At 33.3% G+C, this 14,036-nt stretch overlaps 1 protein-coding gene across 2 annotated transcripts; it reads left to right on the top strand.

The window, feature by feature from the left end:
* The first annotated feature begins 884 nt into the window (after nucleotides 1-884).
* LOC129264910 (uncharacterized) lies at nucleotides 885-13,509 on the top strand. Of its 2 annotated transcripts, XR_010294082.1 has the most exons (12): nucleotides 885-1,250; nucleotides 3,252-3,389; nucleotides 3,836-3,858; nucleotides 4,302-4,333; nucleotides 4,881-4,938; nucleotides 5,317-5,416; nucleotides 7,580-7,691; nucleotides 8,375-8,417; nucleotides 9,252-9,322; nucleotides 9,901-10,009; nucleotides 10,366-11,361; nucleotides 12,114-13,509. XR_010294082.1 is itself a non-coding variant. In XM_064101995.1 (11 exons), the coding sequence occupies exons 1-11, from the start codon at nucleotides 1,055-1,057 to the stop codon at nucleotides 10,567-10,569; spliced, it is 1,086 nt and encodes a 361-aa protein (XP_063958065.1). In that variant the 5' UTR covers nucleotides 885-1,054; the 3' UTR covers nucleotides 10,570-13,509. The 2 variants fall into 2 exon arrangements, 1 of the variants encoding a protein (XP_063958065.1); XM_064101995.1 differs by having other exon boundaries at nucleotides 10,366-13,509.
* Nucleotides 13,510-14,036: the final 527 nt, after the last annotated feature.

Here is a 14,036-nt window from a genome sequence, read left to right as displayed (position 1 = left end):
AGCATGATATGCTTATCAGCCTAAATAGGCCTTTTGATCAAATTTTCAGTATTTTTTTTTTCTCGTTTTATTCAAATCAAATGTTTGAGGGTGGACCCGTCCTTTAAATTAAGGATATAATATAAGTGCATGGTAATGGCGAATGAACCCTAGTAATAAGTTTGCTAAAAAACGGTGGAAATAATTTCATGTAATTCCATCTCGATCCCGCCTACTGAGGAGCGTTTCAAGAAAGGACTTGTCGGACACTTTATCCGACATCTTATATTTCATCCGACCATAGTAACAATGCCTCTCAGCCAATCAAAACCAAGGAAAGTTGTCAGATCTGACAATTTGTAGGCTTTTTGTCGCCATTTTGATTGGACGAAAATGTTCGTCATCAATCACGCTTGTCCATTAACCCTATAAGGAATGGGGTGTTTAAGATGTATTGGGGACTGGGGGGGGGGGGGCGGGGGCATGATAACCCCCCTTCTAATCTCAGCCGCCTTTCGCGCGATTGCGTCGAAATTTGGCGCGCACATTCTTTACCACATAAACTACAAGCCAGTATAATTGTTTTCTTTTATTATTAAAGCATGCGAATTTAATCGTGAAAACACTATTTGCATATATTCACCCAATTTCAGCTCAAATTTTAATTTTTTTTTCCAAATGTCATCTTTTAAATCTTATTTAAAGGTTTCCACAAAGAAAAATTGCAGAAGCGAAAAATTTTGTTTGTTTTCAGAAGTTCTTATTTATGTTTGTTAAACAGACCAAATACATGTAGAATGAACAATTAAATGCTTTTAGGAATTTCATCTCACATAGACTTTGTACCAAAAGTATAATGAGCCATTTTCGGCATTAAATTGTCTCATGAAAAGTCACGCGGGGGCACGCGGCGTCGCGACACTCCCGGGCGACACTTGCTCTCAAAATTGGGATACCAACATTTTGCGGCTCTATCTTTGAGAACCACCTGACAACATACGATATCACCTGACCTGGAAATTGATCACATGACGTGACGAAGTCCACTCTTAAAATAAAATTCGCTCGGCTCGGGATGAAGTTGTTTTGCAGTATCTGCGTTGCATTTATTTTACAATCCATCAAATCATGCCATGGAATAGATTGTGAAAGCCTGCCCATACCTAAGTCCTATATTGTATATGCCCTAAAAAATGGTGAGAAAATCAACATCGACGGGAGACTCGATGACAATGCGTGGAAAGAAGTGACACGATCTGATACATTCATTGGTAAGCGACGCGACGCGACCGGCGGGCCGGCCGGTACGGTAGTTTAATTCACGTACCGTCTGCCTAGCCTAGCCCTAGAGGACTCCGTGATCATATTTCTTTATGATTTTGATATTGTCATTTGATCACGGAGCCTACAAGGCAGCCTATGGGACTGTGGAGAAATAAACAAGAACGGAATTCCCTTCATATTTAACATTAGAACTAGTGAGTAGTGGTCCTATTTTATATACTAAATTTTATTAAATTGCATACCTTATTAATAATTATACACCTAATGTGTATAAAGGTATGATAGTTTCCCCCAACTTCCAAGAAATAAGAAAAATGAGAGGTTTCTTACCAGACCGATGTCATGTATCCATATTGTAAACACCACTCTAGAGAGTCTAGGACCCCTATATTATACTTACCTGTGTTAAGAAACTGGGACTCCTCTCACACGCATTTGGGCCGCCCTAGCTTCGAACTAAGCATTAATATCACAAAATTGTTTTACTCTATACTAAGTTAATGTATTCTACTAATTAAATTAATAATGTTTAATCGGTACTCACCAGTTCTTTTGTTGTATTTTCTGTAAATTTCCCACGGTCTGGTCCCAACTCTTGCAACTAGCCTTGTCGCGGTAGACAGCTGCACATTCTTTTTTATCTATAAATAGAGCGCCCCTTACGATAGTTGTTAACAACGCAGCCAAATCGTTTGGTTTTTTGCACTGTGTTCAAGGTGGGTTTTTTTAAATAAATTTTTTATAAATATTTTGTTAAATAGCGCTTATTACGTCAGGCATGAAATTAATATCACAAGGTATCTTTTAATTGTAGAGGTGCATAAAATATCATACAATATTCTTTATACATTTTATAATAAAATGTATAATTATTGACGTCTTTGAGAAAGGATAACCAACCAATCAGGTGACGAGTACGCGTATCACGTGATCTGAAAATCAGCTTCGTACCGCTTCGATTGCACTCGATGACCAAACCGACTGCCAAGAAAAGCTGGAAAAAAAACAGGACTCAAATGTAAGTTTCCCTTTATTTTATTACATTCAAAGTAGGACTAGTATAGGATAACATGTCATGGGCAATATTTTAATCAATCATAAACAGACCAGCATACAACTTGTATTTAGTGAGTAATATCACTAAATACTTTGGCGCAGGAATTACAAACCTGTTTTCACGACAAAGTCGCCTACATGTATGAGGTCCATACATGTTAATGTTTGGACCTCATTGGTACTACTACTAGGAGTGGTAAACACTGCAATACGATAGGCTTGACCCTTGAACCCGCTTTGGTATGACGTACATGTACGTAGCTTTGATGAGCTGTATTACGATGTGCCGTTTTAGAATAAAAATGTTTTATTAAATAATGAAATTTAAATATTGTAAATAAAAATAATTATTATTACAATAATAATTATTTACTATTTTATTATTTAATAATGATGTCAAATATACATTGTGTAAAATTGGGAGTTGGGAAAAATTAATGGCCAAACTCAGATTTCCAAACTTTTTTTGAGGGGTTTATATATATCTAGGAATGATTTAACTTTGAATTTTGATCTTTTGTTTTAATCAACCATTTTCATACACTGAATGTACTTGTAGGGTGTGTGCTGTCTGCTAGACATATCTAGCTTAGTGTAATTCTCAATGGTTTACCTATATTTTGTCAGCTGAAAAGCTTAAATTATTGCACATTCATGAAGGCAAACATGCATCCATTCCCCTCTCACCAAATAATGCAAAATTAATAAATGATACAACACAATTATTTTCTCTCATTACATTTGAAATTAATCATCAGTGTTTTGTTTGATTAATATTTACCTTTTTTTTATCACTTTTATGGGACCATCCTTTTATTATGAATAAAATTTTATTTTTTAAGGAATCGGCAGAGGGGCATTTTTAATGAATTAATAGTTTTGAATGCAATTAAAAAACCCCATCAAATTTTTTTTTCTTTGAATTGATACAGACATCCAAGGTGAAAAATTTCCAAAGCCTAGATTTGACACTTGGGTAAAGATGAGATGGGACTACAAGTACCTTTATATTGGAGCATATTTACAAGAGAAAGATGTCTTCGCTAACCAAACAAAGCATGACTCTGTTGGTAAGTTCTGATTTTCATTGACCCATGGCATACCATGAATTTTGGCAGGCTTCTATTTCTGTATGAAGCTAAATTGTTACAAAGTCTAAGCATAAAAAAAAATGTCTTCTTCATGTGAGATTACAAAACTTTTATCTTTTAAGTAGTCATAGTGACTTTAATTAACATATTGGTTCAAGTCTGAGAAATTTTATTGTTTAAACTGTTTTCAAATCGTATGCTGAGAATAACATGATTTGAACCAGTGGCATTAATTTTGAAAAATATGTAAGGCACCTTTACAAAGTCTTAAATTTTAAATACGGTATAGAAAAATACTGTCTGGCTTAGTACAAGACATTAGCATTTTATCAATATATCAAGTAGTGTGTAAAACTGAGCATAATTCTCATCATATACTTAAGTATCTTTCTCATGATTTATTTTCTATATGTATTATTTTGCAGTGTTTAAAGACAATGATTTCGAGGTAAGCACTTCCAATTAACTACAATGACACATTCTTGTTGAATATGCCAACAAAATAAAAGTAGCAATTATGAGGTGTGAAGACTTTCCACCTATACTATGTCCGAAAACAATTTTTTAAATATTTTTACATGACAATGAATTATCTTGAATCTTGTGTTTTTAAAGAAATGAATACTTAAACATTTAATAGTGTTCTTATATTGATAAGGATTAAATGTAAGAACTCATGGAATATTAAAGATAAAACCTTTATGAGTTCTGCTTTGGAACAACATATCCATTAAAAAGTGCTTTATATAATTATAAATATTATTCCCACCCTCATTGGATTTTTACTTGGCTTCATACAATTTGTGCACAATCTCCACTCCCTGTGGAGTATTTTAGCCGAGAACTGTCTTGATATTGATAATTTGATTTTTTTTATTATCATCTATACAGGTATTTACTGATCCAGATGGCAGTACGCACTGGTAAGAATTTTAATCAAACAAGAAATCCAAGTTCCCCTATATATAAAGTTGATTTGATTGATATAGTTAAACCAAAGAAGTATTATCAATGAGAATGATCACAATTGGATGTGAAGTGAAACTTTAATAATGTGTTTCATTTTCTGTAACAGTGAGACACACAACATTGCCTGTACATAATATTAATGAGTAGATGATCTTCATGAATTTCACATTTTTCAATCTGAATTCATCTGATAATAAAGAATTTCTCCATTCTATTGCAGAGTGTTGAAATAACAATGAATATTCATTTACCAAAATATCTATATTTACATTCAAATTTAAGAAGAAAAAAAAATAGGATGCTGATGCTCCCATTATGATCCTGCCTGTTCTTTCACAAACTTATTTTGTGAAGCTTTGATATATATTTTTGAATGTTGATAAATGTTCTTAGAATGAGGACACTGCCTACTTGACTTTATATTAGATAATCATGTATTTACAGCAGTTACAGTTATTATATATTCAATTGGTTTTGGTTATAATATCTCAATTGTTGCAGGTATAAGGAATTCGAAATCAATGCTATAAATACCACATGGGATCTCATCTTGAATAAAGTAAGTTGGTATGATTTCCTTTATGTTTTATTCCATTTTATTTCATATCTCTTCAATGAAATGGACATATATGTTGAGTATTGATGTTCTATATGATATATCTTTTATAGGTGTGAGTTGTTTAATATTTTATTAATTCATTATCTTTAATGTTCTCATTTATTCCTATTAATAGCCAAATATAAATACCCTCTCTATTATCTTAATTTTTATTTTCCCCCTCTTTCTCTGATTCTGTAATTTCCCCCCTCTCTTTCATCCCTATCTTAATTCTTTGCATTTATATTCTTCATTTCCTTTTACATATTGTTTTTCTTTTTCTTTCTTCTTTTTCCTTCCTATCTTTCTTTCTTTTGTTCATTCTTTCTACCATACCAGCCCTACCTCAATGGTGGGTTTGCAAACAGTAGCTTTGAGATGACTGGACTTCAAAGTGCCATCTTTGTTAATGGACCAATAAATGATCCTTTACATGAAGGTAATATATTTGAATCTCCTCTAATGTCCACCAGTTGAATTTTCTTTTGAATGTATTCCCCATAGAAACATGAATTACAGGAACATGTTAACAAAGACCACCTGTTCATGAAGATCATTTTCCATGTCTCGATTGTGTAGTCTAGAATTTATGGACAGGTTTACCATAATCTATTTTTTTCTACCCCTGAACTATTACCTAACATCCATGTATTGCCTTTTCTTGTTTTGAGGTATTATGTAAATGTTTTCTTTATGATAAATTGATTTGATTTAAAGGAAATAGAAGATAACAATTGTACATAGCTTATTTAATTTTTCTCATGTGGCAAATCAAATTGAAGTGTCTTTCATTCAGAGTAAAGTGATATTTTATTGACAATTTTTCCAGGGTTGATTTGATAAAACTATGATTTATGAATGGCAAAATTCCACTTAATAACATTATATTTCAACATGTATCATGTATCTTGATACCATTGCAGTATCATATGAAGCGATTTGTATATGGACTACATGTACATACAAGCCTAGCTTTTTTAAGGTATCTTCTTTCTTTCAAAATGTGAAATTTTGTGTAAATTTTGTCTCCAGAATCCTACTCTGTAATGTAAATTATATTATTTATGTAACAACCTCAATGTATGTTTAGCACTGACAATCTATTTTTTTTTATCTTGCCATTTATTTTATTATCATTTTGTCTCACCTGCGAAGCAGAGTGAGTCTATAGGCGCCGCTTTTCCGACGGCGGCGGCAGCATCAACACCAAATCTTAACCGAAGGTTAAGTTTTTGAAATGACAGCATAACTTAGAAAGTATATGGACCTAGTTCATGAAACTTGGCCATAAGGTTAATTAAGTATTACTAAACACCCTGCCTTAGATTCAGGTCACATGACCAAGGTCAAAGGTCATTTAGGGTCAATGAACTTAGACCATGTTGGGGGAATCAACATCTAAATCTTAACCTAAGGTTAAGTTTTTGAAATGCCATCATAACTCAGAAAATATATAGACCTAGTTCATGAAACTTGGATATAAAATTAATCAAGTATTACTGAACATCCTGCTTAAGTTTCACGTCACATGACTAAGGTCAAAGGTCACTTAGGGTCAATGAACTTTGGCCAAATTGTGGGTATCTGTTGAATTACCATCATAACTTTGAAAGTTTATGGATCTGGTTCATGAAACTTGGACATAAGAGTAATCAAGTATCTTTGAAGATCCCATCCAAGTTTCAGGTCACATGACCAAGGTCAAAGGTCATTTAAGGTCAATGAACTTTGGCCATGTTGAGGGTATTTGTTGAATTACCATCATATCCGTGTAAGTGAATTGGTCTAGTTCATAAAACGTGGACATAAGAGTAACCAAGTATCACTGAACATCTTGTGCGAGTTTCAGGTCACATGATGTAAGTCAAAGGTCATTTTAGGTAATTGAACTTAAGCCATTTTAGAGGTAATTATTAAATTGCTGTCATAACCTTCAAAGTATATAGATATAGTGTATAAAATGTGGATATAGGGGTAATCAAGTATCACTGACAAGTTTTAGGTCACATGATCAAGGTCAAATATCAATGAACGTAGTATTGTATCATTATATGAATGGTGTTTTTTGTGAATAATTATTTTATAGTAGTTTTCAAAGTCAGCACTTCTGCTATATTGAAATGCGTGATGCAGGTGAGACCGCCAGAGGCATTCCACTTGTTTATTTAACTACCATGTGTGAATGTTTTTGAAGAAATAAATGAATGAACTAAATAAATGAACTATATGTATAACACTTTACTCACAACTATCTTATGCCTCATAGTCCTTTCATCTGATTGACTTCAAGTAAAATTTGTGATTAAAATCCCTGACAAGATGCTAATAAATTGCTCCCCAGGGTATAATGCATCATTGCTTTGGTCAGAATAGGATCATGTCAATCAATACAATGTTTCTAAACTTTTTCTTAAACTTAACCATTTGTTAAGCCCGCCCCCCCCAAAAAAAAAATAATAAGTTAAAAAATTTAATAAATAAACTAATAATGATAATCTGCTACATACAGGCTGTCCCGACTCCCGAGTTAGTTACCTGTAGGACTACATATATATTTCATATTTCCTGCCAAGTGTTGAATATTTTTTTTGTTTTTGGAAAGATAAGTACTGGACTGTGGAATTAGCACTGCCTCTACACAGTCTTGTAACCGATGACAGTGAAGCGAAAGCTCCCCCAAAGCATGGAGATCAATGGAGAATCAATTTCAGCAGGTAAGTTATTAAGCTGTTTCAATTATTGTTCATTTTGGGGGTTTATGTACAGAATTATAAGATTTTTTTATATAATCATTAATCATTTTTTATTGTAATTTCATACTTATAAGCATCAATGAAGTTAGACCAAAGAATATATAAGTACATATATCTTTCCTTTAACACAAAGCTTAGCAATCAATCCTACAGTTGGTTATGAATCCAATTGAATACACATGAATGAGTTATAAAAATCATCCATATAGTCAATTATAAAGCTTGGTGCTAGTAGATATTGGTTAGAGCTTGAAAAATCATTTAAAGTTGGATGTACAGATTGAAAAAAGAATGCCGCCTGGATATGTGAATGATTTGTAGATTAATAAGTATATAAGATGAAATATTAAATAAAAAATACTTAAGTTCAAACTAAGTCATTATTGTGTCATTTTTAAGTATAGATAACAACATAATTTAAGTTATTCTCAAGTCTACTTTTTTCAGAATTTGGGCCCATTACCTTTTCACCTACACTAAAGTAGATTTTAATAAGGACTTCTTTAACATACATTCTTCTCAATGATTGGTTGTTTTTTTAATATTAAATACAGCTTACTCTTTTTCCAAATAAACAACACTGAAAAATCCATTTATATCTTATTTGTTGAAATTTCATTGATCTTGCCTTTTTTATTACACAGAGTGGAATGGCACGTCAAAAATGTTGATGGACACTATGAAAAGGTAAATGACCTCACCTGTATAGATTGATAAATAATGATATATTTTCTTGTCCTAAATGAATCACAGCATTGATTATAGGCATCTATCCTGGAATGCAAATACTTGGGGAGGAGGATTTTATCATGAAGCTTTTTTATACAAGTAGGAGTCATGAACCTATAATATTCTTCATTAAAGAATAGGATAGAGGAAAACAATTTTAAAAAGTTCAATCCATATTGGTTACAAAATGAAAAAAAAAAGAATTTATGAAAGTTTGAAAAGTCTCAATTTACTTTCTGTGCTGATAACAAAAGGCACGTTTAGAAGTATGTTTTGAACACAAACTTTCATATTTCCTTCTTCTTGGAAGATAGGTGCTTGTCTTCTTGTGAACTCAACTTATGCTGTGTCAAGTACCTTTTCCCATGATATATCTTCGCTAAGGAGACGAGATGCACCTTGAGACATAATGGAGAAATTTTGGAGTTTTGTGCACAAAACATTCTACCAAACCTGCCATTATTATTATTGTTTGTTTGGTGTCACCTGTGCCTGGGAGGCGAAAAGCGAACTGAATCACTATGACCCACAGGTCTCTCCTCCCGATATAACTGATTGGGGGGAGTGCAGGTGGACCACTACACCGGGGTTTTCCCCTAGTCTCATACGAATAGTGCAGTGGGTTCTTAACCTGCCAAGGTGGTGACTCTCTACACCGGACCTCCATTTAACGTCCTACCTTTTTGGTGCGCCAAAGTGTAGTATAAAGGATCAGGATACATGTACTTGTATATTGATTATTAAAATGATAATGTGGACATGCAAACTTTGGATGATTGATCACATCAACAGGTACCTGGGCTTCAAGAAGACAACTGGGTATGGTCTTCCCAGGATGCCATCAACATGCACCTTCCTGAAAGGTAGAAAATACTTTGTTTACACTTCATTATATTTATCAAGGATGCCATTGAGAATTGATTAAACCATGAAAACTATGTAGAAGTGGACATTCACAGAAATACGTTTTCTTTGGTCTGAAAATAAGTAGATGAAGCCTGAAAAGTGTAGTAAGCTGAATTATGTTATAGTATGTTAGTGTGGATGTGGGTTGAAGGGCTTTCTTTTTTTATTGTGATAAAGGTCTTTAAGACACTATAAGTGTTAGTTTTGCAAGAACTGCTTTAGAGGGCTAAGATGATAGCACTTCATAGTGAAGGGAGATGCCTGAGATTGAACTACAATTGCTGTTGTAATACAAGATTAATAATCATTGAGGATTATCATTGTTCCAAATAATCTTTGTGTAGTGATGAATTTATCAAAAACACAAGATTGTTTTAAAAAAGAAAGAAATTCCAAAACTTTCTACCATTAGCCTGTCTGTACATTATGCTTGAACTTTTTCTATTTCAAGAATCTCTGTTTGGTTATATGTTTACAGAGCATATGTATTATAAAGTTGTGGTTTTTTTTCTCGCCAATTGTTTTATCGCTTTAGATGGGGGTTCATTCAATTCAGTAGTGATGCAGTCAACCAAACTAAATTTGTGAGAGATCCTCGCTGGCCTATCTACACTAGTCTAATAGCAGTTTACAATGCTGAAAAGGTAATGATGATGGGGATTTAAATGGGTGTGGTGATGATGATGATGATAATGACAGAGGCAGCAGTAGTGATGAAGATGATAGTATATGGTGATGATGTCAATTATTATGAGTTATAATTATAGTCAAAATTTTCATAACTCATTTTTATTCTCATCATCATAATCCTAATGCAAGTATGATTATGATGCTAATGATAAGGCTAATCATGATGATATTAAAAGCAACATTAACAATGATGATACAAATGGTTTATAGTAACGAGACTAAGAATTATAATACGAATCCCTCATAAAAAAAATCATATTTTCTCCCTGAATATATTTATAACAATCTACCATCTATTTGCCTCCATCAGGAGTTTTTCTCTGTCCGTGGTTACTTCACAGAGGACATCAATCAACTAGAAATACCCGACTACATCAGGAATGGGACATGCGCTCAGCCTCCTAACATCACTGTTCTACAGAATTATAAATTCACTGCTACTGTCCAGCCATTGACCAAAGGTCTGAAAACAGGACATATACGGGACGACCGCCTCATATGGTTCACACCATAATGAGTCCCTTTGGTACACACAAATACCACTTCTAGTTCATTTCTTTAAAGAAATTAGAGTTCAATTCAAGAAGACTTAGTGAGCAATGAGTTTGAGAAAGATTCTTTAAAACTCAATGTGAATTGTACACAGCAAACACAAAAATGTTTTCATATTGTTCAGATAATCTTTTCAAAACATCTTAAAGTGTTGACAAAGTTTTTGAACATTCTGAAATCAATTTGTGTTAGCTGGGATACCATATAATCATATTGAAGAAGAAAGTTTGATGAAAATCCATCAAATAATGTATTACAGAGTTTTACAGAGCAAACAGGTGTTAGAAATTTGTTAATCATGTGATGCCACTTATGAGCAACTGTCCCATTTTTCATGTGATATAATTTCCATAATTTATAAGTTTTCAATGGTTCATGATGACAAAAATTATGTCTCTTGTGTTTTTAATAATGCATCTGGAAATATATTGCATGTTTGTATAATTTTTCAAGAAAATTGCATTTTATTGAAATTCTATCACATGACAGATGGGGGAGCTGCTGGCATGCAATGCAACAACAAAAAATTATAAATGAAAGTCAACCTTGTTGAGAGAAAGAGCTCTTTTTCTGTGACAGGTATCACAAAATATTGTGATAGTCGGGAATCGTACACCACACAAACTAAAAATTTCTCAAAATATGCACCCAATGTTATAGAAAAATGTCATGAAAACTTAGCAGAAAAAAATTATGTTTAAAAATTATCACATTTAGGGTAGCTTAATCAGTTCCCCATCTTAACCCTAAAATGGCCGGGGGGGGGGGGGGTTTGAATCAACCCCCCCTCAACATTTTCTGCGATCATTCCGCCGCACGAATTTCTTTGACCGCGTCACTCGCAGAGTTTATACTTTTAAGTCTCGCGCATCTTTTAAGACCAAATTTACAATGCCCGTGTACGCGGTTCCGAAATTACGCAACATTTTGTAAGTGCATGTCTGACCAAAAATTGTTCCAAAACGTGATTTTGTGTACAAAGTCAATGCAAATTGAGTTTTCTCATCTTATTCATAAAGATATGATTATTTTTACTTTAAACAGCTGAAAGCAATTGATTTTAGCATAATTATGCTTCAAAAAGGTTGTGCAATAAATCTGGTGAAAAAAACAAAGAAAAACAAAAGGTTGAAAAACATAGAAATACATAAGAAATTCATAAAACAATAAAATACATAAGAAATTGATTTCCAAACCGAAGTTTTTTTCAATTGCCATTGTTAAGAATGCTACAAAGAATATTTTTACCAAAAATTAGAATTCTAGGAGCTTTATTTAGTGAATTAGAGCAAAAAGTATGATATATGCATAAATTAGCATGATTAATTCATATAAAATGAAATCTCATTATTTTGGAAAATTTTACCATACAGCCTTGTAGATTACATCGCACACTACCAGTGTGCAAATTTGTGCGGCGCTCGCGCGATCGGCGGCCGAGATCTCAGGGGGGGTTGAATCAACCCCCCCCCCCGGCCACAGAACAGCCAAAAAAGCCCGGCCTAGTTAGGGTTAAAACAGGGTTAAGATAAGTTCTTGGTATACTGTTCATCTCAAAACATCAGCCTCCAAAGAGGTTTTTTTTCTTGCCATAGCATTAAATACAAGAAACATTTTGGTTTTAGGTAAATTTGCATATCAAGAGAAGGTAAAAAAAAAACCTGAATAATTGTTATGTACTGTACACATGTTTGTTCATCACAAATAACTGTTCCATAGGTTCCCATGGCATTGTTAGGTTACTACTGATACTTGTCCTTGCCGTTACGAGTCCGATGCTGTTGCTCAAAACGTCAGCAATACATCTGATGCGGCTTCAAAATAGCCACTGCCTATACACTCGTTGTGTTAGTTCTTGTTGTTTATCGACAAAGATTTGCTGCCTTTTTTTCATTACAAAAACTTGCCACCAGACAATCGTCACTAAAATACAAAAAGAACCAACATGAGACGAGTGTATTAGGCAGTGGCTGCCGAGCATAGTCTTCCACATTAGATATATTGCCGACGTTGCACTTAACAGCATCAGACTCTGCCAAGATTATAGGCTAGTCCTGGGCTTATGAAAGCTTCCCAAATATAAATTATTCACAACTCATGATTCCTTGTTTTAACAATGGATTTATTTGTATACATCTTTTAAGTCTTGCTCGTCATACCATATTTTATTTCTTCAATATTATTTGATATGAAAATTTAGTACCATTCTGATACATCCTGCTTTTTCTGAAAATTAAAAAGGCATAATGAATGACTGGATTGTTATAATTGATTGGCAAATATATGTTATTGATGAAGGAGATTTGTATATTTTGTTGAAAAAAAATATGGAACCAACACCTTCATGTAAGAATTTTGATATCAAGCTTTGTTAGTAAGTAAAGGGTTTAATTAGGAACTTCTTTTGCAAGAAAATTTGAAATATATTTCAACTCTGCATATCTTAGGATTAAGAAATTGATGTAATTAACTTATTGGAAATTCAGCATATGACAAAAAAAATATTTATTATGAAAATTACTTCTACTTTGGTTTATCATTTAATGTATGTGATTTCTTCTTTAATAGGCAGAGTTATTGCACTTTTAGTCTGATTAAATCTTTGGGGTGAGAGACAAAGTACAACTTGGAATATGAAAATTATATTTCTGTGGATTTGTGTGTCTTCATCAAGCTATTTGCAAACTAATGTATATTCATATTAGAAATATGTCATGTTGAGATTCACATGATTTATACATTTTACCATTTGTTCTTTGTTTTTTCTACCTTAACCTATAGTTATAGATCATGTACATGTATAAAGCGCACATTAAAATGTCTTCCAAGAGTGCAAATTATTATTTGTATATATTCATGAAATATTCAAGAGGACTGATAATAAACCCGTTTTGAGAATCAATTCAATATCTCCCATAGTTTCTGTTCTGAGATAAATGTACTGAGTTTAATTAACCAGGTAAATCTAGCTAGGTAAAATATATATGGACCACAGATATATGTTCCACTTTTCACATGGCACAGATACTAACTAATCTTTATCTCCCTATTTTGCATTTGATGGTCCAAAGGATTTGAACATGATGAAGTCTGCCACCATACAAACATGCATGTATTGTATGATGTAATCACAAGTTTATCATTGTCATTAAAACCATCAACACAATTATTCATTTTCATCAACATCACTCACCATTATCATTATCATCACCACCGTCATCATAATTATCATAATCACAACCATTCTCATCACTATCATCCCCAACTTTCATCATATCTTAAAACTCATTGTTATCATCTTACAGGGGCTGCGGAACGGTTTTCAAAGTGGGGGGGGGGGCTGACCATGCAAAAAATCACAATCATATGGTAATTTTTACGGTTTTGGAAAAAAGTGGGGGGCTGAAGGCCCCCCCCCCCCCGCTTCCG

The sequence above is a fragment of the Lytechinus pictus genome, chromosome 7 (genome assembly GCF_037042905.1).
Source record: "Lytechinus pictus isolate F3 Inbred chromosome 7, Lp3.0, whole genome shotgun sequence".
NCBI classification, from domain to species: Eukaryota; Metazoa; Echinodermata; class Echinoidea; order Temnopleuroida; family Toxopneustidae; genus Lytechinus; species Lytechinus pictus.
Note: the sequence above shows the minus strand (reverse complement) of the source record. Positions and strands in the feature narration are given on the sequence as shown.